General features: G+C 42.7%; 1 protein-coding gene across 1 annotated transcript; it reads left to right on the top strand.

Annotated features, from left to right (window-relative positions):
* Positions 1-2,811: 2,811 nt before the first annotated feature.
* ABCD1 (ATP binding cassette subfamily D member 1) lies at positions 2,812-27,959 on the top strand. Its single transcript, XM_083353698.1, has 10 exons — positions 2,812-3,969; positions 9,304-9,484; positions 12,220-12,362; positions 15,190-15,358; positions 18,196-18,290; positions 19,754-19,899; positions 20,610-20,755; positions 20,904-20,988; positions 22,087-22,212; positions 24,632-27,959. The coding sequence occupies exons 1-10, from the start codon at positions 3,040-3,042 to the stop codon at positions 24,828-24,830; spliced, it is 2,220 nt and encodes a 739-aa protein (XP_083209824.1). The 5' UTR covers positions 2,812-3,039; the 3' UTR covers positions 24,831-27,959.

Below are 27,959 nucleotides of genomic sequence, written 5' to 3'. Positions count from 1 at the left end.
AGGAAAAAATTATGATACAGCAGTATGTTTTTTTCCCCCTATCTCTGATTCCTCCGCTCCTGTTCAGAACCAAAGGCCCGTTTGGCTCTTTAAAGGGATACAGTGGATAAAGTGGAATAAAATGGCATATTATTCATATAGGCCAGGGGTCAGCAACCTAAAACAGTGAAAAAGCCACTTGGAACCGGTTCCCTCACAAAAGGAAAAACTGGGAGCCGCAAAAAATATGTGCGCATGCACGTACATGCGCACATGCGCAGAACAGGGTTTGACTGAAGAGTGGAGCGAAGGCAAGATATGCACCTACCCTGCATATTTGATTTGATTGGTTGAACTTTTTTAGTCCCACTTTTTTTTGGGGGGACTGCACATGGCAGAGGACCGGGAGCCGCAGGAGACGGCTGAAAGAGCTGCATGCGGCTCCAGAGCCGTGGGTTGCAGACCTGTGATATAGGCCAATAATACCTTGCATGTCTGTATTTCCATAATATGGATGGGTGGGGTGGGATTATTTAATTACACTTGAGGTCTCAGTATGATCTTTAGTAAGATAATCTTTATTGTCATTTTTTTACTGTGGGCACAATGGTGCACATCAAAAATGAAATTTAGTTGAGACACTTTACAAGTATCTCCAGCGTTAAACAGATGCTATTCTTTTAATGACCAAAAGGATTTTCCTTTTTGAGAAGCAATTACAGTGGCCTCTTTCAAATTGGCACAGGAAGTTAAATTGTGCAACTCTAATTAATAATGTATTTACTAGTTAGCAGTGCTTTTTTTGTAAAAGAAAAAGGTGCCGGAACTCACACGTGTCATACAACCCACCTTGCCTACCCTACAAGGTTCCATCCAAAAAAGGTGCTGGAACTCCATTCTGAGCGTTCTATGAGGGGAAAAAAGCCCTGCTAGTTAGAATACTGACATAAGAGGCCAGGTTGCTAGAGTGAACCTCAATGAAAGACTTCAGGTTCCTGTTTGCAGCAGATGGCAGCACTCAACATAAGTTCAAAAGAAACAGATTCACAACAATGTTTTCTTCAATGGGAGGGTGGGGTAAAATGTAGGAGCCAAGTCACAGATTGAAGATCCTAATAGGAATTATAAGTATCTTTGGGAAGAGATGGGCACTTCTGTGTCTAGTATATAATACATGGACAATAGTGCCTCATGCTCTGCCCTCTTTCCTCCATTGGCATCATAGCAACCAATTTTAGGCATACATTTGGAAACTGCCTCCTGAAAGCCCATGTAGTGTTCATGGTATCAGAACCAAGAAGACCTAGTTGTAGCTCACCCTCAACCACTGGGTGTTTTGGGGTCTGATATTCTCTCTCAGCCTGTCCTACCTTGCAGGTTTATTTCTATAGGATGCAAAAAATAACTTTAGATACACTGCCTTCAGTTCTTGCAATAAAGCTGGATTATAAATTTAACAAGTAAAAACAGCTCTAGGAGCTGCAGCTTGAGGGCAGCAGATGCTTTCAACAACTCACAGTTGCCACAGACTACACAATCACTTAGCTTTTAGAAGATGCTGTATCAAATAGTATCAGGGTAACGAAGCCTGGCATATCACTCAGTTTAGAAACACACCTGGAAAAAACAAATCATATATGTATTAATGGATAAAATATTAATCAGCCTGTGATATTTCTTGGCAAACCTATTGGTGAGCCTTGCTTCAAAACAACTATTTTGCCCTCTGGCTATTGGTTATTATAAGATTATGTATAAAAGCCTACTAAGTATCGATACAACTGTTTGCTGAAATACATTGTTATGAAATCCTGTTTTTGGAGCCAAAAAAACACCAGCAGTTGTGTTGAAAATGATATTTCAAAATATAGTATCAGGAGTCACCACATACTTTGAAATAATAGATTTTTCTCCTGGACGTTTTAATGAGATAGCTTCAGAGCAGTGCTGCTCATATATGAGTTTTTCCTGGGCTGCTTTTTGTTCTTCGGATTCCACAGTGATGACAGAGTAGATTCTATTTTTAGTCTTTTAATATGTTTTGTACTCTGTAATTCATTAGACAAATTATTCCTAAAGCTTTTGGATAGTTGCATCTTAATTGAGTCAGCCACCAGCCACTCAAATAATTGAGTCAGCCACCAGCACACAATTAACAACAACAAAATCCTCCCACACAAGTTTCCTTTTTGTGTCCCTTCTTGTAGCTCTGATGAAGTCACACCTTCTGTGTGGTTTGTTGAGACAATATTTGAGCCTCGGTGTAGGCAGGGACAACAGTGTCTGCCTTCTGTTAGCTCTACATGGGCTCGATGTAGTAGCTGCATTTCTCCAATCTTGCAGAATAGTAGTAGAGATAGTTTGGAGACAACTAGCATTACCACATGTTGATTAGCAGGCTGTTTCTGTAACGCGATATACTGTCATGTGATCCAGCGATCTATCCCGCAAGCAATTGTTTTTATCCACAGACGCGTTACATACAAATAACCACTAATATACTTGAGCCAATGAAAATCATTGATATGGTATTACAACTACAGTCATCTGATAACCTTCTCCATTTCAGTTTATTATTGGGGGGGGGGAACCGCGATTCCAACCCTTGCGGTATAATGGATGATTCCTAGCAATGCCAAAGCATTTGCAAAACTACTATAGCGGATTTATTTGTTTGAGGATATTTAAATCCAAGGCTCTGGAGAAGCGGACCGAAGAGGAAGAGCGAGGGCAGGGTGAAAACGTCACGTCACGGGACCGTTTTTGGAAACTTCGCGTTTTTGTTTTTCTCGGAACGAAGAAGCAACCGCCCTCGCCCTCTACCGGCCACCTGTAGAGACGCCCTCCCTATCTCGTCATCTCTATGGTCTGAGGGAATGGCCGTTCTCCAGTCCCCTCCCTTCTTGTCACTCCGAGGGTTGGGCGTTGTGGACTGAGAGCTGACTCCGGCTAAGCGAGTCAGCCCCGGCTACAGTTAGTCAGAGGACGCTGGCTTCTTAGAAGCTGGAAGAGGAAGAGCAGAAGCCGAAGCGGAGGCAGTGCCTCCACCCCGGTGGGATTATGCCCTTCACCACGGCCAAAGTGGCCACACGGCTGAGCCAAGGAATCACCGCCAAAAGAGCAGCCGTGGCACTACTGGTGGCAGCATATGGGGCCAGGAAGTTGTACCCCATCCTACGAAGACAGTGGGCTGCCTCGGTCCTCCAAGTGAATTCAGAGACCACCAGTCCCAGAGAGCCAAGAGCCAAGTGGAAGGAACTCGAGGAGGGCACCACATCACCGCCTGGTGTGAACAAGGTGTTTTTTCTCCGTCTCCTCCGTCTCCTGAGGTTGTTGTTCCCTGGGCCACTGTGCCGGCAGACAGGACTCTTGGCCTTGCATTCGGCTGCCCTGGCTAGCCGCACCTTCCTCTCGGTTTATGTGGCCCAGCTGGATGGACGGTTGGCCCGCTGCATTGTCCGTAAGAACCCAAGGGACTTTGCGTGGCAGCTTCTTCAGTGGCTTCTCATTGCCCTGCCGGCCACCTTTGTCAACAGTGCCATTCGGTACCTGGAAGGGCAACTGAGCCTGGCCTTCCGTGGACGCTTAGTGGATCATGCCTATCAGCTCTACTTTGAGGGTCAGACCTATTACCGGGTCAGCAACATGGATGGACGGTTGCGTAACCCGGACCAGTCACTCACAGAAGATTTGGTGGCCTTTGCTAATTCTGTGGCCCATCTCTACTCAAACTTGACCAAGCCTGTCCTTGATCTCATTGTGACTTCCTATACCCTCATCAGTTCAGCTAGATCAAAGGGGGCTGACACAGTTTGGCCCTCAGTTATTGCTGGTTTGGTAGTTTGCATCACTGCAAAGGTGCTACGTGCCTGTTCACCAAAGTTTGGCCAACTGGTGGCTGAGGAAGCACGCCGGAAAGGAGAGCTGCGCTACATGCATTCTCGTGTGGTGGCCAATTCGGAAGAGATTGCCTTCTATGGGGGGCATAAGGTAAAGTAGGAGGCAGAATGTCAATATTCTTTAGTAGAAAAACAAGATTTAGTTTTTGGGAAGAAGAAGTCTGTAGGCTGTTTGGACTCCTCTGATTCTGAATGAGGAATAATAATATACGGTAATCTAATTAGAAAAGTAGAGAGAAGATACTTTTTTTATTTTCTGTGTTAGTAATTTACCATTTTCTCCTGTAGAATTTCGCCAGAAGCTCAGCAGCTAACTCAGTTTCAATTCCACCTTAGGCAAAAAGAAGCTGTCCCAAAACAGATTTAGACCAGCACCCTTGTTTACTTCCTTCCTTTGTTGTCTCCTTGAATTTGTCCTGAGGCACAGCTAGGGCTCTAACCTTGATTATAATCTGTCCTCCTTGCTAACTTCAGTCCTTTCCAACATCCTGCAAAAATCTTCCTTGGTTTCTGTTTATCCTACCTAATTCAAACAGTTGAGGTAGCCCCAAGGCTGTCTTAAGTTTGGCACCCGCCTGTCTTCTAGTGTTTCCTGCATTGCCAGGCAGAGGAGTGAACTGAAAGGCAGTAAATGTGTATGGTATGTGGAATTTCTGATTCCCAAATATAGAAATGAGAAATACCAGCAAGGAACATAGGTGTAAATCAAAACTCCTGTTGATAAAGAATGGAGAAAGAACACTGGGAAAGAGAATTTGATACTAATAGTAATATCCTTCACATATTTTTTTTTATTTTTCCCCATTCTTCAGTGCTAATGCTGCCGTGCAAAGTGTCTTCCAAGGCCCAACATCTCTCTCTGTGATAACTTCTTTCCAAAATTAAGAGTAATTTTAGGTCATATTTACACAAAAATCACAAGCCAAGAGGAACAAATATTTTCCGTCTCTTTCAAGGTTCACTGAACTTTTTTTTAAAAAAGGATCAAAATGCTAAGCGCATTGATTTGTGCTTTAGATTGTAAGCCGCCCTGAGTCTTCGGAGAAGGGCGGGATATAAATGGGATTAAAAAAAACAACAGTTTCAATAAGAGGATCAATAATATCCCATGACTAGCATTAGACATAATAATATTTGTTATGTGATAGAAGTCTGCATTGAGTCAGCTATTGGATTTTGTAGATGGCATAGGGAAGTTTAAAGCAGGGGTCTTCAAACTCGGCTCTTTTATGACTTGTGGACTTCAACACCCAGAATTCCTCAGCCAGGCATGCTGGCTGAGGAATTCTGGGAGTTGAAGTCCACAAGTCATAAAAGGCCAGAGTTTGAAGACCCCTGGTTTAAAGGTTTCTTAGAGGCATGTATTTATTCCATAGCTAGTCCTTTTCTCCAAACTAATCAGTTAATCTGCACTTTGTATTACCTGTTTGCATATAAAAGCTACAGTAGATGGACTGTAATTCAGAGTACATGTACAGTACACATACATCACAGAACTAACCTACCGTAATTATTCATTTATGCTATGCTTGATATGGATCAGGAAATGTAGATTAAACTGCATTAGGATTCAGGGAATTCTGATCCAAAGTGTGATAGAGTCCAGGCTGTATGCTTTGTGCCACTGAGAGATTAATAAAGCCTGTATGAAAAAGGTGTAGGACAGCTGAGTGAAGATATATATTAGATAAGAACATCTATATCAATTAGAGACGATAAAAAATGTACAAACATGGACAAAAAGGCTGCAATCTTAAATTCTTAACTAAAATTGGGATGGAGAGAGTTCCACTGAACTCAAGTAGAGATTTTTAGAATTTTGCTGTAGAGCAACTAAAGTCTAGAATTCTTATCCTTCAGTTTCATTTTCTCCTGTTTACATGGTCTATTAAGGCCATCAGGTATACTACTGTGGGCAAGAATCCCTCAGAAGAAATGGAGTAGCCTTCATAGTCAATAAAAGAGTAGGAAAAGCAATACTGGGATACAATCCTCAAAATGACAGAATGATCTCAGTTCGAATCCAAGGCAAACCATTCAATATCACAGTAGTCCAAGTCTATGCCCCAACCACCGGTGCTGAAGAGGATGAAATTGACCGGTTCTATGAAGCCCTACAGCACCTTATAGAACTAACACCCAAAACTGATGTCCTTATCATCATGGGGGATTGGAATGCTAAAGTAGGAAGACAAAAGATAACCGGAATAACAGGCAAGTTTGGCCTTGGAGTACAAAATGAAGCAGGGCACGGGCTGGTAGAATTTTGTCAAGAGAATACGATGGTCATAGCAAACACTCTTTTCCAACAACCCAAGAAACGGCTCTACACATGGACATCACCAGACGGTCAACACAGAAATCAGATTGACTATATGCTCTGCAGCCAAAGATGGAGAAGCTCTATACCAGACATGTCAAACACAAGGCCCGGGGGCCGGATCTGGCCCGCAAAGTGGTTTCATGTGGCCCGTGAAGCCATCCTGGAAAAAGTGAGGGAACGGCCCCCACTGCCTTGGCCCTGGCCCAGAGTCCCTCCTTCTGCCAGAGACCCTCAGATCTGTCCCACTCCTGCCCAGGCCCCCATAGGCACCCTTGATGCAACGATGTAGAGCTGGCCACGCCCACCCAGTAGGCCATACGCACTCTAGCCACGCCCACCCAGTAGGCCATGCCCACCCTGGCCATACCCACCCGGCCCCTTCAGGGCAACCTCAACACTGATGTGGCCCTCAATGAAATTGAGTTTGACACCCCTGCTCTATACAGTCAGTAAAAACAAGACCAGGAGTTGACTGTGGCTCAGACCATGAGCTTCTCATTGCAAAGTTTAGGCTTAAACTGAAGAAAGTAGGGAAAGGCACTAGGCCACTCAGGTATGAATTAAATCATATCCCTGTTGAATATACAGTAGAGGTGACAAATAGATTTAAGGAATTAGATCTGATAGACAGGGTGCCTGAAGAACTATGGACAGAGGTTCGCAACATTGTACAAGAGGTAGCAACCAAAACCATCCCAAAGAAAAAGAAAAGCAAGAAAGCAAAATGGCTGTCTGAGGAAGCTTTGCAAATAGCTGAGGAAAGGAGGGAAGCGAAAGGCAAGGGAGAAAAAGAAAGATACACCAATTGAATGCAGAATTCCAGAGAATAGCTAGAAGAGATAAGAATGCCTTCTTAAATGAACAGTGCAAAGAAATAGAAGAAAACAATAGAATAGGGAGGACCAGAGATCTTTTCAAGAAAATTGGAGAGATGAAGGGAACATTTAATGCAAAAATGGGCATGATAAAGGACCAAAATGGCAGGGACCTAACAGAGGCAGAAGAGATTAAGAAGAGGTGGCAAAATTACACAGAAGAACTATACAAGAATGAGCTTAAAATCCCTGACAATCACAATGAGGTGGTCACTGACCTCGAGCCAGACATCCTAAAATGTGAAGTGAAGTGCGCCTTAGAAAAGCTGAGCAACAACAAAGCTAGTGGAGGTGACAGTATTCCAGCTGAGCTATTCAAAATCTTAAAAGACGATGCAGTAAAAGTTCTACACTCAATTTGCCAGCAAATTTAGAAAACTCAACAGTGGCCACAGGATTGGAAAAGATCAGTTTACATTCCAATTCCAAAGAAAGGCAGTGCCAAAGAATGTTCAAACTATCGCACCATTGCACTCATTTCTCATGCTAGTAAAGTTATGCTTAAAATCCTACAAGCTGGACTCCAGCAGTATGTGGATCGAGAACTACCAGAAGTACAGGCAGGATTTCGAAGAGGCAGAGGAACTAGAGATCAAATTGCCAACATACGCTGGATCATGGAGAAAGCTAGAGAGTTCCAGAAAAACATCTACTTCTGCTTCATTGACTATGCTAAAGCCTTTGATTGTGTGGATCATAACAAACTGTGGCAAGTTCTTAAAGAGATGGGCGTACCAGACCATCTTATTTGTCTCTTGAGAAACCTATATGTGGGCTAAGAAGCAACAGTGAGAACTGGACACGGAACCACTGATTTGTTCAAAATTGGGAAAGGAGTCCGGCAAGGCTGTATACTGTCGCCCTGCTTATTTAATTTATATGCAGAGTACATCATGAGAAAGGCAGGGCTAGATGAATCAAAAGTTGGAATTAAGATTGCCGGGAGAAATATCAACAACCTAAGATATGCAGATGATACCACTCTAATGGCAGAAAGTGAAGAAGAACTAAAGAGCCTCTTGTTGCGGGTGAAGAAGGAGAGTGCAAAAGCTGGGTTGAAACTTAACATTAAGAAAACCAAGATCATGGCATCCGGCCCTCTCAATTCCTGGCAAATAGATGGGGAAGAAATGGAGGTAGTGACAGATTTTATTTTCCTGGGCTCCAAAATCACTGCAGATGGGGACTGTAGCCAAGAAATTAAAAGACGCTTGCTCCTGGGGAGGAAAGACATGGCAAATCTAGATGGTACACTAAAAAGCAGAGACATTACCCTGTCAACAAAAGTGCGTATAGTCAAGGCTATGGTTTTCCCAGTTGCAATGTATGGCAGTGAAAGTTGGACCATAAGAAAGGCTGAGCGCCAAAGAATTGAAGCCTTTGAACTGTGGTGCTGGAGAAGACTCCTGCGAGTCCCTTGGACTGCAAGGCGATCAAACCGGTCAGTCCTAGAGGAGATCAACCCTGACTGCTCTTTAGAAGGCCAGATCCTGAAGCTAAAACTCAAATACTTTGGCCACCTAATGAGAAGGAAGGACTCACTGGAGAAGAGCCTATTGCTGGGAAAGATTGAGGGCAATAGAAGAAGGGGACGACAGAGAATGAGGTGGCTGGATGGAGTCACTGAAGCAGTAGGCGTGAGCTTAAAAGGACTCCAGAAGATGCTAGAGGACAAGAAGGTCTGGAGGAACGTCCATAGGGTCGCGATGGGTCGGACATGACTTCGCAGCTAACAACAACAACAACAATTAAGGCCATGAGTTTATGAGTTCTAGTTCCACTTTAGGCATGAAAGCCGGCTGAGTGAACTCTTTTATATAAATATGCTGCAGAAGGCACTGATGCTAGTGGGGGAAATAATTTAGCTATAACTTCTCATATTTGTAGAAATAGTAACAAACTAAATTCTTTATCTGGAGTTCTCTGAGTTTTAGCTTTATTTGCCCGGCAACCTAATTTGCATATTATACTAACTCATGGTATTTTTCATCTTGGTTTATTCAATAAACGATGTGAACACACCCTAGAACAAGTGTCTCCCTCAATCTAATTGTCTAATTCATTTGGTTTTTATTCCTCTCTCTGATCTGGGAACACATCCATTTGTCTTCATGCACAGAAGATTGTTTGGTGCATTTACATTTTTGAAATAAAAGCTATATATGGAGATCCCTTTATCCTTGTGGTTGTAAGCCTCAAGTCACTTTGTTTCTGCTACTCTTTTCAGGTGGAGCTGTCCCTCCTGAGGCATTGTTATCATCAGCTGGCCTCTCAAATCAACGTGCTGCTTCTGGAAAGACTCTGGTATGTGATGCTGGAACAGTTCCTTATGAAGTATGTGTGGAGTGCTGCTGGGCTGGTCATGGTGGCCGTACCAATCATCACCGCTACTGGTTACTCCGAGACAGGTGAGGATGGGAGAAGAAAGCAAAAACTGCTGCTCTTCTGGGAGCAACATGGCCCAAAATAATAAAATGGGCATTTAAGATCACATGTTAATGGGCAGGAGCTGGGAGAGGATCAATATGGAATCATTAAGGATGATCATTAAGGGTGATGGCTGAAACACTAATTGCTAACTCACTGGAAGGCTTAGGGAAAGCAGAATAGCCAGGGCACCTTCTCACTGGCTCATGTCTACCCATCTCATACAGGCCATTTCCATACTAGTGATTAATAGTGTTACCCAACCATTCCTCTATCTGTATATCATGATGAGGGTGGCTGGGTGATCTTGACATCTAGAGATATAGATTCATAAGCATCTGTATGAATCTATAAGCACCTATAAGATATTATAGAGGCACAAGCATCTATGTAGCATCGTGTCAGTACCTCCTTAAAGCTAACATGGTTTTTTTTATGATCGCAGGGCAATAGCTGCATGATCCCAAGTAAGGACATACTTGTTTAAAGGAATTGCTATGTGCACTTACACACAAACTCCACATATTCACACTATCCTCTTCAGATCCAGATGTCTAGAATCACCCTTCTCAGGGTGCCGCCGGCAAAGGATTGCCGGCGGGCAACACCCAGGGGGAGGGCCTTCTCTGTGGGTGCGCCTGCCCTCTGGAACCAGTTACCCGTAGAGCTTAGGACTGCCCCTGATTTTCGTGCGTTCCGCCGGGACCTGAAGACCTGGCTCTTTGAGCTTTCCGGCCAGGACTGAGGATTTTTTAATCTTTTAACTTATTGTAATTGGGTTTTAAATCAGAGATATACGGGTTTAGATTTTAATCAAGGAAAATTTAATCTATTTTAATTGCTATTAATTTTTGTATTGTAATCGACTCCGAAATATAATGTTATCATATTTTATCTATATCTTAAATTTGTATTTTATTACTATTTTAACTTAAATTGTATTTTAATTCCATTTTAAATTGTATTTTATCAAATTCCATTTCGGATTGCTTTTATCAAGTTTTGGTGACGGTTTGTTGCTGGAATTTTGTACTTTGATATGGCCCAAGGGCTAATCAATAAAGTTGCTGTTGTTGTTACTTAGCAACAGAGATTTTGGGCTCAATTGTCGTATTGTAATGTTGTTTTAATTGCCTTGTGAACCGCCCTGGGTCCTACGGGAGAAGGGCGGTATATAAGTTTAATAAATATAAATATAAATATAGTATAGAAATAGTCACAGGAAAATGCAACCAAGCACAGAAAGATGCACTTGTGCTAGTACAAGAGCCGTGCTGCAGACTAACTCACTGCTCGCTCCAGGAGTTTGATTCTCACCTGCTCAAGGTTGACTCAGCCTTCCATCCTTCTGAGGTCGGCAAAATGAGGACCCAGATTGTTGGGGGCAATATGCTGACACTGTAAACCCCTCAGAAGGGGCTGTGAAGCAGTACATAAGTCTAAGTGCTGTTGCTATTGCTAGAAAACTGAACAGATAGGAGAGAACTGCAACAGCCAGTGGTTTTATTGTGCAACACCTGAGAGCAAAAGCAGGTTGAGCACTGAAGGAAAAAACAGGAATGACTGTTGAGGGAAGGGAATCGAGCTTTCCCCTCATCAGCTGGTTCTCCACTAGTTTCCAAATATTACGGCTTCCCATTAAAAGCCTAAAATCATTCTTCCCCTGCTGATGGTTCCCTCTAGCAGTTTATATAAACACAATTACCTCTTCATGGAGACAGTGTACAGGTAGTCCTCGAATTAGAGCTGAAATGGAGCATGCCCATTAGGGTTGGAGTCAGGAGGGCCTTTAAGTGAAGTGCCTCACTTAACGACACCCCCCCATCACTGCTCTTCCCACTGCATTTGTTAAATGAACATGTTTTAAACAAACAGGTTGTTAAGTGGAGCATGGAGAGCCTCAGGGATTGGGGAGAACCTGAAGATCCGGGTGCAGGCACAAGTCCACCTGCCTCAGATCTTCCAAAGTCTCCCCCATCTTCTGAGAGACCCCATGCTCCACTTCCCACCCCTTGGGGTCCCCACACCCTGTCACCTATTGTTCACTTACCTTTCAATGATCTCCAGAGCTCAGGAGATCTGAGTAAGGAAAGATTATAGGCCACACCACTCCAGGCCACGTGGCACAATCCTACAAGCAGCCACCTGCAGTGGACATAACTTCAAGACTGGGTCATAAGTAGCTTTTCGAGGGGGTCTGTCATAACTTTGAACAGTCACTAGGTGACCTGTCTTAAGTCAAGGACTACCAGTATTAGCTTCCTTCAGGTTATAATTTTTTCACCTGCTAGTTGTCGCAAGTACATGTCAGGAAGATGATTAAACAATGTCAAGTCTTTCTTCACATTTCAGAGTTCAAATCTAATGCCACAGATTTTTGGAGGATTAAGGGAAACCTAAAGAATGAATAGGTGTCTTCCTCATGATGCATTACCACAGAACATTTATTTAAGGCAATATTTGGAGGATTATTTGTTTAATAGTTTCATGGAGGGATGCCTTTTTGTTGTTGTTGTTCTGGCCCTCATCACTGGAGGGTTCCCATGCTGGTATTTTCAACAGGTGCCAGACTGCAGCCTGAATAAGCGACCTCAGGTCAGGGTTTCAAGGAAAGTGATTCCTAATGAGAAAATGGGATTTGAGACTGTAGAAGTTAGTGGAGGAATGGAGATATGTGTTCCAGCTTTTCCTCCCGGTCACAATTTTGTTCCACCAGATTCAGAGGCACTGAAACAAGCTGCACTGGAAATGGAAGAGAAAGAATGGATAAGCTTGAGGACTGAAGCTTTTACCACAGCTCGGAGTCTTCTGTCTGCAGCAGCCGATGCTACAGAGAGGGTCATCTCTTCCTACAAAGAGGTACAGATGCTCAGTTGCCTGGGTAAGAATTGGGTCAGTCTGATCCTCCGTTGAAGGATGCAAATAAGCCTCTGTGTCTTTATAATCTCCTGAGGTATAATTCTAAAAGGCACACATACTTTGTAACCTGCATTCAGGCAGGGCTTCGCTCTTGCAGGTTCTGAGAGCAGAAAGACCTTGTATCAGCTATTAGTTGCTTCTTAATATCCTTAAAATGGGAATTTTTAGTAGTTTCCAGGAGCCATACCCATGACCTTTGAGCTTACACTGCTAATATTTCATAAGATTAGTTTTCATCTCTTACCACCCAGACAGACACACTGAATCTTATCATCGTTTATGTTCCTCTCTTCAGAATAAGTCCCATTTAACTAGTATTCATACAGTAATCATTTCTGAGTAGACATTCACAGGATCTGGGTAGATCTTTCTTACCTTCTCTATGGCTATCTGATCAGGTTGCAAAAATCTAGATGGTCATTAGGTGACAGCAGAGAGATACAGAAACCTTTCTTTGCCACCATCTAGTGGTCATCTGGATGTTCAGCCCAGATCTAATAACCAGGCCAACTTTGTCTATGTTTATACATTATATGCTATCACCAAAGCAAATACACATCATTGTGGCTTAGTGTTATGTAGAGACTCAAGCCATCTCCCAGGCTTCACCAATCCTATTGATGTAATCCCGACTTTACCTCTTTTCAAAATAACTCTGATGTGATCATTCTTGTCTTGCAAAAGAAATTTAATTTCACAGATGAATATGAGAGTGGTGAAGATGCTGGCCTAGAAACCAGGAGACTGTATATTCTAGGCCTCCCTTACACATGAAAGCAGGTTGGATAGTTCTGGGCCTGGCTCTCTTTCTGAGCCCAACCCATTTCACAGAATCGTTGTGGAGAAAATTGGAGGCGGAAATATTAAATATATTCACTGCCTTGACCAAAACATATTCTAAAAGGAAGGATAAAAATGTAATAATAATCCAAGATCCCTTCCCTACCACAGCTCTACAAATCAGTTTGGAGGATCCTCAGTTACTTTTGAAATTAATTTATGAAGTCCAGATACAGACAGCAAGTTAGTTTCCTATATCACAGTCAAAATAATATGGCATCTTTAATTTGGCTAGCATGTTGTGCAACTCAATCATTGGGCTTTATAAACTCTGTATCTTTTATCCTTGCAAATCATTCTTCCATCCATCCATAATGTCCATATGCTGCTTTCTATATTGTCTTTTTTTTTAACTTTAAATTTCTGGCATATTGGTTTCTCAGTAAACTCCATCCAACCGTAATTTTCTTCTCTTTCCCTTTTATATTTTATTTATTATATTTAATTAAATTTTTATACCGCCCTTCTCCCGAAGGACTCAGGGCGGTGAACAGGGCATATCATAATACTACAAAAATACAAAAGTTAAAAAAAGAATTAAATTATTTCCCACAGTAAAAACAATAAAAAATATATATATAAATATTAAAACCCTAAGTAATTCCCCATCAGGCCAGGCCAGCTTGTTCAAATAAATGGGTCTTTAACCCGCGCCGGAAGGAGCGGAGATCCGGTGCCATCCGGAGCTCAACCGGCAGCTGATTCCACAAAGCCGGAGTGCCCACAGAGACACATTCATTTTTCCTCATACATTTGCTTTGTAGTTTGGTCCTCATTCATTCTATCTATATAAAAAAAATATTTCAAAATACTTCTTTCATATGGGTCACTCATACTTGCATTCACTCCAAATTCGTTCAATACCCATTCAGTCTTGCCCTTATTTCTTCTTATTTTATAATACACACCTCTGCAGTATCCCATTCCTGCTGCATTTGATTGACTGACTGATTGCATTTATATCCCTCTCCTCCTTAAGTTTATTTTACATGAGAGTCCTAATTTCACTTCACAAAAACTGCTGTTAGTCTCTTTCTGAGACTAACCAAAACTAATCAGTGAACTGCATAGGTGAATTGGACTTGAACTTTAAGTCTAGAACAGGGGTGTCAAACTGCCGGCCCATGGGCCAGACGCGTTATCTGGAAGCCATGCCCACCCCATCGCCAGCAATGGCAAAAATGCTCCGATACATTGCGCGACGTCATATGACGTTGCGAGTTGTCTGGTCTAGAACCATAATCAGTACATTGGGTTTCTACTGCATACCATCCAGGCCCTAGAGCAGGGGTGTCAAACTGCTAGCCCACGGGCCGGACGCATCGCGACGAAACCACACCCACCCCATTGCCAGCAATGGGGAAAAAGCTCCGATACGTCGTGCAATGTCACGTGACGTCGCGAGTTTGACATGCCTGCCCTAGAGGAATCTGACATCAAAATTGCCTTTTTATAGGTCTGGCTTACAAATGTAGCAAGAAAAATAAACAGCTGATATGGTTCAGGAAAGAGGAAACTTTTCAGCTTAATTGCTGATGGTCAGAGACATATTGAATGTTTTAAATTAGTTGCCGTAATTGAACAGTTTATTATTCCTTAATAGTAAATATGAGGCGCTACTTAACTCTGTGGGTTGAGGGAGATACTGGTTACACCCATTTGTCTTCTGATTGCTACAGTCCTGATTGTTAGTTTGATTATATCTTATGGATACCATTTGCAAATACGATCTGTGTGATTTCATATATGTCTCCAGCACAGTAAGAGCTGGATAAATGCTTTGAAACTTATTATTCTGGCCTGTCAGACCCAGATTTGAGAAAACAACCATCAGTGAAGGCCCACTACCCCAACCCCTGGCAAAAAGTTGATATGTGGATTCCCATTCCACATGTAAATGAATTGCAGTTGTGCCTTTCTTCCCTAGGCAACTGAACTAGCAGGCTATACTGCTCGTGTGTATGAGATGTTCCAAGTGTTTGAGGATGTGAAATGCTGCAACTTCCGACGTCCTGGAGAGCTTGATGAAGGCCAGGCTCGGGCTGGAACAATTATGAAACATGGTATGCGTGTCGAGGGCTCACTCCAGATCCAAGGTAAAGCTTTTCAGCAGATGTCTGGCTGAAGTAACACACATACCTCCACCTACCTATCCCTGCAGCTGATTTTGCAACTGTATCCTGCTAGATAAAGGTTTAATGTCAGAAACTGACAAGGATCAAATTAAAACTATAGCCTTGGATAATCAGGTTTAATTAAATATTTTGTTTATTAATGAAAGAAGGTTTATGGCTGCCACTCCTGTTTTGTGGCTGTTTTGTAGTTCCGGACATTCAGAAAGCAGACATCTTCTAAACAGGCTGAGTCTATGCTGTGGATTTGCTGAAAACATTTATACCTTGCTGTTTGGCCTGAGTGACTCCCAGAAAAGCTTACATAAGAATAGAAATAGTCAATCCCTGCCCTCAGGCTTTCAGTCTAAAAATATATGACACAGGAGGAAAGTAAACAGTACACACCCTCTCTTAATAATTCACCATTCCTGTAGTGGCCAGTTGTGATGGGGTACTCCAGAAGGCCTAGATCAGGGTCCCCAACCTCTGGGTCGTGGACCAGTACCGGTCCGCAGCCTGTTGGGAACCGGGCCGCACAAGCAGCGGGTGAGTGAGCAAAGCTTTATCAGTGCATGTGTGGGATCTAAATTGCATGTGAAACCATTCTCCCACTCTGGTCCATGGAAAAATTGTCTTCCACAAAACCAGTCCCTGGTGCCAGAAAGATGGCGACTACTGGCCTAGACGATACCTTCAGCTCTCCAGAAGGTTTTGTTGCTCTCCTCCCAGTAGACCTTATAAGGGGAAGAAAAGGCCTCAGCAACAGAGAGGAGAAATGCTGGCTAGTCTCACACATCACAGTGAGCCAAAAATGTGGCTTATTTGATATTGGTTTGCTATATTGCATGAATACGAACCCTGCCGCTGTGGTTTAAAAACCATGGTTAGGATTACTTTATGAGGTTGGGGTATATTCAGCAAACTAGTTAAATAAACTATGTCTTAGCATAATGCATAAAACAGATTTAAGGCCGGATGCTTTTACTTTTATTTTATTTTACTAAATTCTAAATTGTCTTAAAAGAATCAGGGAAAGTTTCTTCTGGTGTTTTTTTTTTAGTGCCTTCACATTTCCTGAATGTTTAGGCTGGTTGCAAGCCATGTAAAGTTCAGACAGTCTATTTTTTACTTCCAAGTGCAGTCGGTGGAATCCAGAGATACTTATACTGTATAATTTAAGCATAATATCTGCGAAAGAGTCAAATGATTTTTCTTGATCTGCTTTTCTCCAGATATCTGGGACTCTTTTTCCAAACAGCTCCAGCCACATTGTATGAAAGCAATGGTTGTTCCAGTCTAGCTTGTCCAGAGGGAACTAATTTAGGGAAGACTGCAGTAGATTCTTTCCAGTTTTACCTGTCCTTCACTGATGCTGGCCAAAATTGGAGAATTTGGGATGATCATCCTAGTTCCAAATACTCTGGAACTTAGAATTAGTTCTTAGTAGTTTGCCAATATGCTTTAATCTGCCAAAAACAATCCCTGCACTATAAAAATAATGCATATTTGGTTTTGATCATTATTCCTTTTGTTTTTAAAACAATGCATATAGAAATTAATTTCTAATGTTTTTATTTATTTGATATTTTGCTTTAGGTCAACAAAAACTTAAAATCAATCAGCAAGATGGTTTTCATAATTTTTTTTTAAAAAAGCTAATAAAGAAAAAGTTTGAATGTTTTGCCTTTACATTCTGATAGTTGTATAGGATGTCCAGTTATGTCGTCATACTTAAACTGAGATGGGTTTACTAGACCTTGCTACCAACTTGTCAGAACTGTCTTGGGTTGATCAGCCCATATTACCTGATTTTTTGATGTGCCTTTCTCTAGAGTCTATGCCAAACTAGAAAGAAATGAGAGATGTAGTCTCCAATCTTCTTCAAGTTACGCTTAACTCCACACCTCTGCATAAATTATACAAGGTCAACGTATTTGAAGGATATAAATTTCATAATCTACTTTGTGAGACTTCCTCCTATGTCGTTGGTGCTGGTTTTGCTTGCCTATTCCAGGAAACTGTAGCAATTTCCTGCCAAAGAGTTCAGCTGTCATTACCTTGTTCAGAGATACATCTTTACAGCCTTTCCCCCCCTCTTCTAATATGCCTTGAGAGGTGATTTCTATAATATTCAATGTAGTTGTAGATGTAAGGTGATGTAATGCCTGCAGGTTTTCCCTGCTCCTTGTTAAATGTTTTAAGGATCTACCTTTTTCACTTATTTGGCGGAGAGGGTACATTACTATATTATAGGATACCTCTTTGCTAGGCTCAATTCAGATATGCTAAGCTATGGGAAATGTGCCAGGTACTGAGAGCCTGTTATCACACTTAATTTTTTAAATACTTTTAAAAAAAATAGGAAACAGTATGCAGCAAAGCATCAGATTTGATTGCCATTTTTATTTATAAGAATAGTTCTCACTTCTACACTAATTTTACAAAGCATTTTTAGAAACTAAAAAAAAAAGTCAGATAGCCACAAGGAAAAATAGACAAAATTTAGCAGAGGTTGCAAGGAACATCCTGCAAAGAGAGATAAGAAATAGATTGGGAAACAACTTTACCAGATCGCCATCTGATGACTGGCTATACTCTCTATCGTACCTGCTTAATAAACCGTAAGGCCTCAAGAGCAGCCACGACTGTGCCCACCCCGTGCTGTAAAATACATGAAATGAGTCAAAGAGAAAAAGAAATAATTGATAAAGGGTTAAATTTGTTTCTTTCTACTGAGAAGGTCAGTGTCGCTTGCAGTGAAATGCTTCTTTCATTGTGAATATAAGACTCTTGTCTTTTCTTCTCTTCTTTGCTTACAGGACGTGTGATTGACGTTGACCATGGGATTATCTGTGAAAACATCCCTATCATCACTCCTACTGGGGATGTGGTAGTCACCAGCCTTAATATCCGAGTAAGTGGTCAAGGCGTTATTATAGGGCAAGCTGGCTTTGTAGATCCTGATGAACTACAACCCCCAAGAGCCTCAACTGGCATAACTAATGGAAAGCAAAGCTGGAAATTGTACTTTGGCCACTTCTGAAGTCCACGGATAGGTAGTCTGAGTGAATAATAGGAAGACCGGGACTGGCTGGGATAACAGCACTTGAAGCACTGATAAAAATGAGAAGTTACATCTTCTAATCCAGGGGTAGGCAACCTTGGCTCTTTTATGACTCTTGGACTTCAGCTCCCAGAATTCCTGAGCCAACTATGCTGAGGGGAAAGGGAGAGGTTTCCAAGCTGAGCCATGCTGGCTCAGGAATTCTGGGAGTTGAAGTCCATGAGTCATAAAAGAGCCAAGGTTCCCTACCCCTGTTCTAATCTAACCGCATCAATGTGGGAAGCAATTTGAGATTACTTTCATTGTGTAAAGCTGCCAACTTTTGAACCTGGCCCTACGCAGATGTTATTTTAATCGGCTCCTGCTGTTCATGAATTAGTAGGTGGCAGCGCTGAGAAGCTTCCCCTCGGAACTCTGTAAGTCAGACTGCAATCCAAAGGCAGAGGAGCAGATCAAAACACTTTTATTTTCATGGCTAGTTGGTACAGTAGTCCTGTTGGCAAACATGTTGACTCTGTCTATGTCTTGCTGGCCATCGCCTCTCTGTATATTCCTGGACAAAGTACATTCCTGGCATGGAAAGGAGAGAGGGTGACAGGAGGCATTCTGTTGACTAGAATTAGGAGAACAGGAGATCAAGCAGCAGCAGCCATGGAGTACACAAGGGGAAGGGCTAGGCTAGGGAGTCTCGCCTGTGTTCCAGGGTCTCACCTGTGTTGAGGGGTCATGGGGGTTTTGATGGCACTGACAGGTAACTTCTGGTCTTTATGATTTTGCAAGAAGGCTGGGAATACAACAGGAGCCTGAGACCAGATTAAGAAGAGAGGTAGGGAGCCGATGGGGCTCAGAGATTGCTATTAGAGCACCAAATGGATAAAGTAAGTTGCCTGGATAAATACAAATTCTATTGCATACATTGTTGGATATTGGGGGAGGGGGGGAGCTTGGATCCTGAGAAACAATTAAAACTGCCAAGAATTGGGGGAAAAATGGGGAGAGAGAATTATTGCTATTGTTGTTGTTCTTAGTCACACAGTCAGCCAAACGTTCAGACTGGAGTTGGCATTTTTATCCACCTATCAAGAGCTTTCCAAGGACCTGGGGTAGGCAGGTGTTGTTGTTTGATGGTGTTAGAGGTATCATTGCAGGACATATACGCTGTTCCAAGTAAAGTTGCCTTTTGCAGTTGACTGATGGATTTAATCAATGCTAGTGATATTTAAGTGTTGCTTCAGATGCTTTGGGATATTATTGTTACTATTATATTTTTATTCTGCCTTTTTCATACCTTCCTCTGTGCTTCCCCCTTGCAGGTAGATGAAGGCATGCACCTACTGATCACGGGACCAAATGGCTGTGGGAAGAGTTCCCTTTTCCGGATCTTGGGGGGGCTTTGGCCAACTTACAACGGCACCCTCTACAAACCACCTCCTCATCGAATGTTTTACATTCCACAGAGGTAGAGTGGCCAATGTGGCAGGGGAGGGTGGGGAATTAGGGGCCAAACAATAGAGAGGCTGGCCCTCTTGGAACGCATCGGATTCAGTGAGGAATGGAATTAGAACTGGAAAACTCTGGATTCCAGAGATCGGTACTCTAGTGGCCCCAAGGTTCTGATCTCTTTTTCACATCAGAGAAAGGCAATTGGTGCACTGAAGAATGTCGTAGTTTGAATCTCTGCCCTGTCGTGAGATTTCTAGTTAAGTTCGTGCGAAGTGCCGTTGCAGCATTCTGGGGCTTTCCAGTTTGATTAAATACCAGATTTCATCATTCCACAATGGCTGTTGTGCACACTGGCTAGGCCACAGGTCTGCAACCCATGGCTCCGGAGCCGCATGCAGCTCTTTCAGCTGTCTCCTGAGGCTCCCAGTCCTCTGCCATGTGCAGTCCAAAAAAAAAAAAGTGGGACTAAAAAAGTTCAACCAATCAATTCAAATATGCAGGGTAGGTGCATATCTTGCCTTGGCTCCACTCTTCAGTCAAACCCTGTTTTTTGACTGAATTTTTTGCGGCTCCCAGTTTTTCCTTTTGTGAGGGAACCGGTTCCGAGTGGCTCTTTCACTGTTTCAGGTTGCTGACCCCTGGGCTAGGCTATCAAAACCATAATTGTGGGCAGTTTCAGCTGCTCTTCAAACGCCAATGATTTATTTACTTGGCATTTCACTGTAGACCATACATGTCTGTGGGCACCCTGAGAGACCAGGTGATTTACCCAGATACGGCCAAGGATATGGGACCGAAGGGACATACTGATTCTGACCTGGAACGGATCCTGGACATCGTCAACCTCAATTATATTGTACAGCGTGAAGGAGGTGGGTAGCTCCCTGGCATGGATGGAGAAGATGGCAATCAAACACCTTGACTTCCTGTGCCTTGTCTTCACTTTGGCTTACATGCAGCCGACGGGAAATTGGGTAGGTGGAAATAACAGTAGACCTTCTTTAATTATTTTCCAATCAGGTTGGGAAGCTGTCAGTGACTGGAAGGATGTACTTTCGGGTGGCGAGAAGCAGCGAATGGGGATGGCCCGGATGTTCTATCACAGGTTAGTGCCTGGAAGTGCATTTCCAATTGTACTTCACCCCACTCCCTGGCGATGCTGGATTAAGTCACACAAACAGCTTCCAAAGAGTGTGGGTTGGGAAGAAGTGGTGAGGATCAGCTCCAAATGTATCAGTTGATTTGATCATACACCATTTGTAATCACAAAGGATTAACAATAGAGACATAAAAACAAAATAAAACTCTAAGCAGCAGCAACCATAAAATAATTATAATAGCTTAATCCAAGCCAGGAATGGCCATTTCCTTTATTTCCTGAGCTGTCTTTGAAATGATTTCAATTTAAGTAGTGTTTGGAAAGCAGTCAAACCTGCCAAAGAACAAGATTGTTCCATAGGGCAGGTGCCCTTTTATGTTTCCAGGTCTCTGCTTCCTTCCTTTCCCGTGAGGTGGTTAGTGGATAATTAAGTCCAGTAGGAAGACGTATGGTCCTGATTCTGCAAGAGACAGGAATAAAGGAAAGGAAGGGAGCATCATGGCATGGGAGTGTTCTGTACCAGCCTGCTACCGGCCCTGCAGAAAAGGCAGGGACAACCCCTTTTACAAGAAGGCAAGAGGCTGGAATTACGCCTGCCAAATTTATTACCACAAAAACAAACGGAACAAGACAAACCAAGAAACAGGAGCTTTAAGAAACATGAACTATCCAAGCGGTTGCCTTCAGCAAACCAGCCCTCCCACACATTCCCCTTATATAGAGTTCAGGGCGTGGCTTCTCTCTGCCTCCTTCCGAGGAGCCCCATTGCCTTCCTCTGTTTACTCCTAATTGACTGCCTCCTGCATCGGGCATCCTTGAACAGGGCCAGCTGTGGGTCATCTTCATCCACGCTGTCAGGCTCACACAGCTGGGTCTCCGTGGTGACCAAGTGGGAGGGACCTGGCTGAGGGCTCTCATCAGCAAGATCTTCAACCCCCTCAGCAAGGTCTTCAACACCCCCCTCCTCCTCCTCTGAGTCGTCCAACCCAACTGCCGAACCCACAGGCTGACCCTGAATCACAACAGGGAGTGACAGATGGGATACTGGACTAGGGAAACAGGCATTTGGGATTGCTGACCTGGGCTCTCACTTCCTTGCCCCAGGCCAAAGTATGCTCTCCTTGATGAATGCACCAGTGCTGTCAGTATCGATGTAGAAGGCAAGATCTTCCAAGCAGCAAAGGATGCAGGAATTGCGTTGCTCTCCATCACACACCGACCTTCGTTGTGGTATGTTTTGTTCTTTGCCTGGGATATCTTAGCCTTTGTACCTTCTCTTCCTTGCTCAAAGACTTTTGTTGTTGTTTTTATTTGAATAAATATGTCACACTTGTAGCAGGTTCCCAGGGGTTCCTGATTAGATCCTCCAAAACAACAAGGTCTCTTGTGATATTAATCTCCAAAGGTATCACAAGAGTCTGTTATTTTGCATTTACTGTAGCATCAAGGGTCTGTGAATCACATTCCATTTCACAGAAAGAATTGTAAAAGCAGTTAGAAGTACAATCAAAATTTGGAAAACAAAAATATTAAGAGGTCGAAAGAAATGTAGGAGGTGCAGACATTGACAACTACAGTACCTATAGTGGCTATTCATGAAACTTTTGGTTTTGACACAATCATTCCTACTGTCAAATTAAGTGAAACTTACTGATTGGATTCAAACAATGTGCAAACCCATTAGGTGACTCACATGTTTCTGCTACATAAACTCACTCATTGTGGTTTTTAATATGATTTCAGGTTAAGTATGATTGGTGAATCAAGCTGTATTATATAATAAAAATCTTCATATCTATTTAATCCATGAGAAATAGCACTATGTTCCAGTGAAATTATAAGTAGTCCTTATTTAGCGACTGCCTCATTTAGCAACCGCAGTTAGGATAATGATGAAAAAATAACTTTATGACCAATCCTCACACTTATGACATTCCTGCAAAACAAATGAAAGCTGAAGTAAGACCATAAGCGCAGTTGAGTTGCAGTCCGGATTGTGGTTGCTAAACAAGGATTACATTTGTTTGCTTTTGGTTTAATACATTGTATAAAGCCATAACTTTCAAATTATGATTTATTGTTGTTCTAATCTTACGGTCTTTAGTAAAATATGAACAAACAAGCCATGGATTTGGTGTATGGAATGAGCTGTACAGGACGTTAAGAGTTTCAGTTCGCACATTCTCTAAGAACACTGTTGGTATTACAGCAGAGTTTTTCAAATTATCCATAATTGGATGAATTCATATTTCATGCTAAGCCACTCAGTATATCAGAAGTAAGAACTTGTGACATTCTAACATCAGTAAACTATATAAGTTCTTTGCAGCAGCCAATATGCTCTTTCTTCTTTTATAAGTTCCTTCTTCCTTTGCAATTGTCTACAAATGCTAGGAATAGTATTGTAATGAAGTGACAGCCTTTTTAGCTGGAAATCAAGGTTTACAAACCACAGTGACCAGATTTGCAGAGCTTGCTGAGACAAAACCAAGCAATGTCATACACTTTAGCATGATGTGCATACAAGTCTCATTTCTTTTATCAATTGCTCAACATCCCCTCTGGAATCTTCTGCGTCCTTTGTCTTCACGCAGAGATGTTGGGAAAGTAAAGAAGTTGGATCCTTCTTCGTAGGATCTTTCTTACTGGATCCTTTCCCTGAAATCTGGCCGTATATTCCTGCCTGAGAATACTCCTCATCTATTGTTGTTTGTGTCATTGATTTGATTAACAAAAGGAAGGAATTCCAAAAGAATATTACTTTTGCCTTCACTCATCTCTGGGATAAGCCTCCAGGATAGTGCCAGGGGCAGGTATATGATTCTTCCGGGAAGCATGTGCCAACTCAGTATTTCCCCTGATTGCAAATTATTTCCTTGTAATACTATAGGAATCTCTTTTTACCAAGTTTTCACCTACTTATACCCACAAGTCTCTCAGATGGGCAGGTTGGGAAAATGTTCCTAGGAGCCTGAAGGCAGAATTTGCCACTACTTTGCTGCCCAAGAGCAGCCATTATGGATCCGATTGCCTATCTGGTTCTTTTTTTTTCTTAAGCAGGGACAAGAAAGGAACTTTTTCTTAGGATCTTCTTCCCTAGGAATCCTGGGCCTTTAAGAAGCTTTGCACCAGGCAAAGAGGCACTTGCTGAACTCATTCTTTCAGTACACACTATAACAAGGGACAGGGGGCCTGTGTATTGAATCCGGCAAGCCTCAAGCCAGTCCACTTTCCAAACCTCATCCTTCCTCTCCCCCACAGCCCGCAGTTATACTTCCTTTCCCTCCTCCATTTCTAACTCTGTGTGTGTGTGTGTGTGTGTGTGTGTGTGTGTGTCATGTTGCTGGCTGCTCTCCCAAGCAGGGAGTCGTGTCCTCAACAGGAAACTGTGTGGGCAGGAGCACCATGGTCTCATCCCTGGAGACTGAGAATGGTTTTGTTTCTGACTCCCCTCCCAGGAGACAGCTTAGTGGAAAAACCCCTCCCCCCCAACCCCTCCTACACATAGGACATTTGTCTAGAGGAATGAGGAAGAGGAACAGAGCCAGTGTGGGTGAGGTTGACCTTGAGCAAGGAGAAAGATGGCAGGCTGAATGCAGAAGTTGTATCCTGGAATGCTCTCTCAATAGCCTTCCGTCCTTATTTTCAGGAAGTACCACACGCATCTCCTCCAGTTTGACGGGGAGGGCGGCTGGCGGTTTGAGAAGCTGGACCCTGAAGCCCGTCTCTCCCTGCGGGAGGAAAAGCAGCGCCTGGAACAGCAGCTGGCTGGGGTCCCTGAAATGCAGCACCGTCTCAGCGAACTCTGTCAAATATTGGGTGAAGATGCACCCTCTATCGTGGGATAGGTGGGTGACGCGGGTGCCTTCCAATCTCCCTTTCTTGCTGGCTTGATAAGAAGGATCCTAACTGTGAGACTTCCACCTGAGGAGCTGCACAAGATGGCCAGTTTTTGTCCCAGCCACCCAAGAAGCAGTTGAGGATACCCTGAAGGAGAGGCATTAGTTATTTCTGGCGCCCATTAATTTATTCTTCTGCCTCAGTTTCGGGCTGGAGGAAGAAAGGGGTTGCCCCACACTGCCAATATCTCTGAAGCCAGCCCTTTCAGTTCCGACACACATGGTGCCTCAATACCCCTAGACAGTACAAGAAGGTCTTCACTAGTGGGAGTTGCACTGCTCCACTGCCAGTCTCGAGCCTCTGTACTCATGGACTTTTGGGAGTAACTTCTCAGCTACTGCCACCTCACCAACACAGAAACTTCAGCCAAACCAATCACAGCCTTTCTTCACAGAAATGCCGCAGACATAGCATGAGTGAAAATTGTGAAAGAAGTTCTTGCCAACCTCTTCCTTTCTGGCCTCCACAGCTAAGGCTGCAACGTTTGGCTCCACTGGCAGATTTCTGGTCCCCAAATTGAGGGATGTCTGCTCCTTCTTGAAACAGCCCTGAAGCAAAGCAGCAAATTCACATTCTATTAGGTTGCTTATGTTGTAGATAAATGCACATATTTTTCAGGCACTTCGTCTCACTAAGAACCTCTTTGTGAGGTTCTTATAGGGCAAGTTGCCTAAGGAAGTCCTGGATCCATGAGACCAATCTTCTGAAGCTAAATTGGAATTTTGTGTCTCTTGTTCTGAGTATGCTTAGCTGGTGCCAGAGTTCAACATCTGGTGCCTTTATTGATGATTCAAACTGTATTGCTGACAGCACATCTTTGTAACCCTTGGGATTCTCCCCATTGCATTCAAAGGTTGCTCAGTAAACACAGACATGGGAAGGTCTTCCTGAAATGGGAAGAAAACCACTGTTTGGGATTTATTTTAATTTACCAAAATTTTGCAGCTTAGACTATCAAGCCATTTCCAAGAGTTTCTCTGCAAAGGGTTTCTCTATACGAAGGAGGCCTTCACTTTTGGGAGGAAATGACCAGTTATTGAGGGAGCTGTATTTCCAGGACTTTAGTATCACTTGCCAATGGAATTGGCTCAGTCAAATTGGAATTTCCTAGAGAGGTTACACCAGAATTTTCTAGAAATATTTCTGTTGTAAGTACTCATTTGATTTAGAGTTGTCCAGCTTTCTCATTTTCTGTAGACCATGAGAGGCTACGTGGGTTCCTGATTCATTTAGTCCCTTGCCTAAAGCAGGATACATAAAGGCATATTTATTTGCAAACTATAGAGCGTTGCCAATTTATTTGCATTGGAATAAGATCCTAGCCTGTCTTGATTGAAGATAGAGCATGGTAGCTCCTGTTTCACCTACTGTGTGCATATTATTTTATCCTGCCACTTTAACCGATAGGATTTGTAGAGGGACTACACTAGATAGGAAAAGAATAACTGGGTCCCTTTTATGAGACCTAAATTAGATTATTATTCTTACTATTGTTATGTTATTGTTGGTCTGCCTTCCCCCCCCCCAAATAAAATCAAGAGGGTGGTTGAGAATCTCTACTATCATGGTTTAAAGTACTGATATCAACTTTCTCCCTATGAAATAACAGGCCAACAAACTATTATTAGTGTTAGCTCCAAGATCCACCCAACGGTTCCTTATAGTTGCAACTCCATTAAACCTGATATCAATCCTATAGGCTGTCTTGGCCCATCCAACACTACACAATTCCATTGTTTTCCATAATTTCGCGTCACTCTGATCCCACTCATAACATCCTCCCGCGTATCCACATTTGGTTGAATCTGCCTGTGGAGAGTAATGAGTGGCTTTGTGGAGACAAAAAAACCTGGATAGGTTTAGATTTTTGCAAGCTGCTGTATTCTTAAAAAAATACTCCCTCACTTCTCCCTCATAATTAAACGAAACAAAAGAACAGCAAAACAAGGAAAACGCTTGAAGAACCTTTTCTCCCACACGTGCCCCTTGAGGAGATGTTGGATTGCTGCGATTGCTCAAAAGCCCAGTTCCTATCTCCCACCATCCATGCATGTAGTTTGAAGTAATACTGCTTATTCAGCTGGATGAGCAGAGGCCACCTTTATTTCCGCCTTTTTTGTGTAGACATGAGAAAGTCACAATCCCATAGTTGCTGCTTCCTGCAGATCAAAAGAGAGACTCTGAACAGTTCTCTGCTGCTGTCTGCCATCTCCTTCACTCCCACAAGAACTTCTGATATTTGCTACCAGTGACCTTTCACTGCCAACGACCCTACTGTTGTATTTTCCAGCCACGGGCCCAGCTGTCCCAATCTCACCAGTAAGGTCCAAGGCATTTACAGGGAGATTTTTTTAGTCTGCATCAAACCACTTGTCCCATTGCCCTCTAGAACAGATCTACAATTCAGATTGCACTAAGCCAGAATGGGATGGGGTTGATTTGTGATGTGGTGCAGTTATTGTGATTTGTAAACATGGTTCTTGGCGTGGCGTGAATTCATCCAGCTATCTTAATCAACAAAACGTGGTTTCGAATGAGAGTTTAAAATGATGTGTGAAAACTGCCAACCAGTATGTATATAAGAGCAGATATTGGATATTGGAGGGAGGTGACGAAGAAAATCTATCTTCTTCTTCTTTCCCTCCTTTTCCTCCGCTGTGCAAGTGACTAGTTTTATTTACTGTGTGTCCGTATTTTGTAAAGTACTTTAAAATTGCATTATCAGATCTTCTACGGGCCATTTTATGAGCCTGGTATGTACTATTTACTCTTCTAGCAAGCAAGCAAGCAAAACTGTTTTATTACTTATGGGGAGGGGAAGAGAACAGCAAAAGCCAAAGAGTGTGCCATTGAGATTGAGTGTTTGTCATATGTAAAATTCCCACTGTAGCACATAGCTATTTCCATCTATTAGCTTCGATGTCAAAATCATGCCAACTATGCAACAAAGATTTTCTTGGTGGTTTTGGACAGGCAGGACTACCCATCCCAGTCTTTCCTCTGTCCTCACAGTGCCTTTTATGCTGGCAAAGCCAGGTTTATTCAGATGATGTTAATAAATATGATGAAACAAACAA

The sequence above is a fragment of the Vipera ursinii genome, assembly GCF_947247035.1.
Source record: "Vipera ursinii genome assembly, chromosome: 2".
Taxonomy (NCBI): domain Eukaryota; kingdom Metazoa; phylum Chordata; class Lepidosauria; order Squamata; family Viperidae; genus Vipera; species Vipera ursinii.
Note: the sequence above shows the minus strand (reverse complement) of the source record. Positions and strands in the feature narration are given on the sequence as shown.

What these genes read in the sequence shown, in the direction of transcription:
- ABCD1 (XM_083353698.1), top strand. Translation starts at nt 3,040, where the DNA reads ATGCCCTTCACCACGGCCAAAGTGGCCACACGGCTGAGCCAAGGAATC. An exon ending in TACTGGTTACTCCGAGACAG is followed by an intron (nt 9,485 to 12,219) that starts GTGAGGATGGGA and finishes TTGTTCCACCAG; the next exon opens with ATTCAGAGGCACTGAAACAA. An exon ending in ACACACCGACCTTCGTTGTG is followed by an intron (nt 22,213 to 24,631) that starts GTATGTTTTGTT and finishes CCTTATTTTCAG; the next exon opens with GAAGTACCACACGCATCTCC.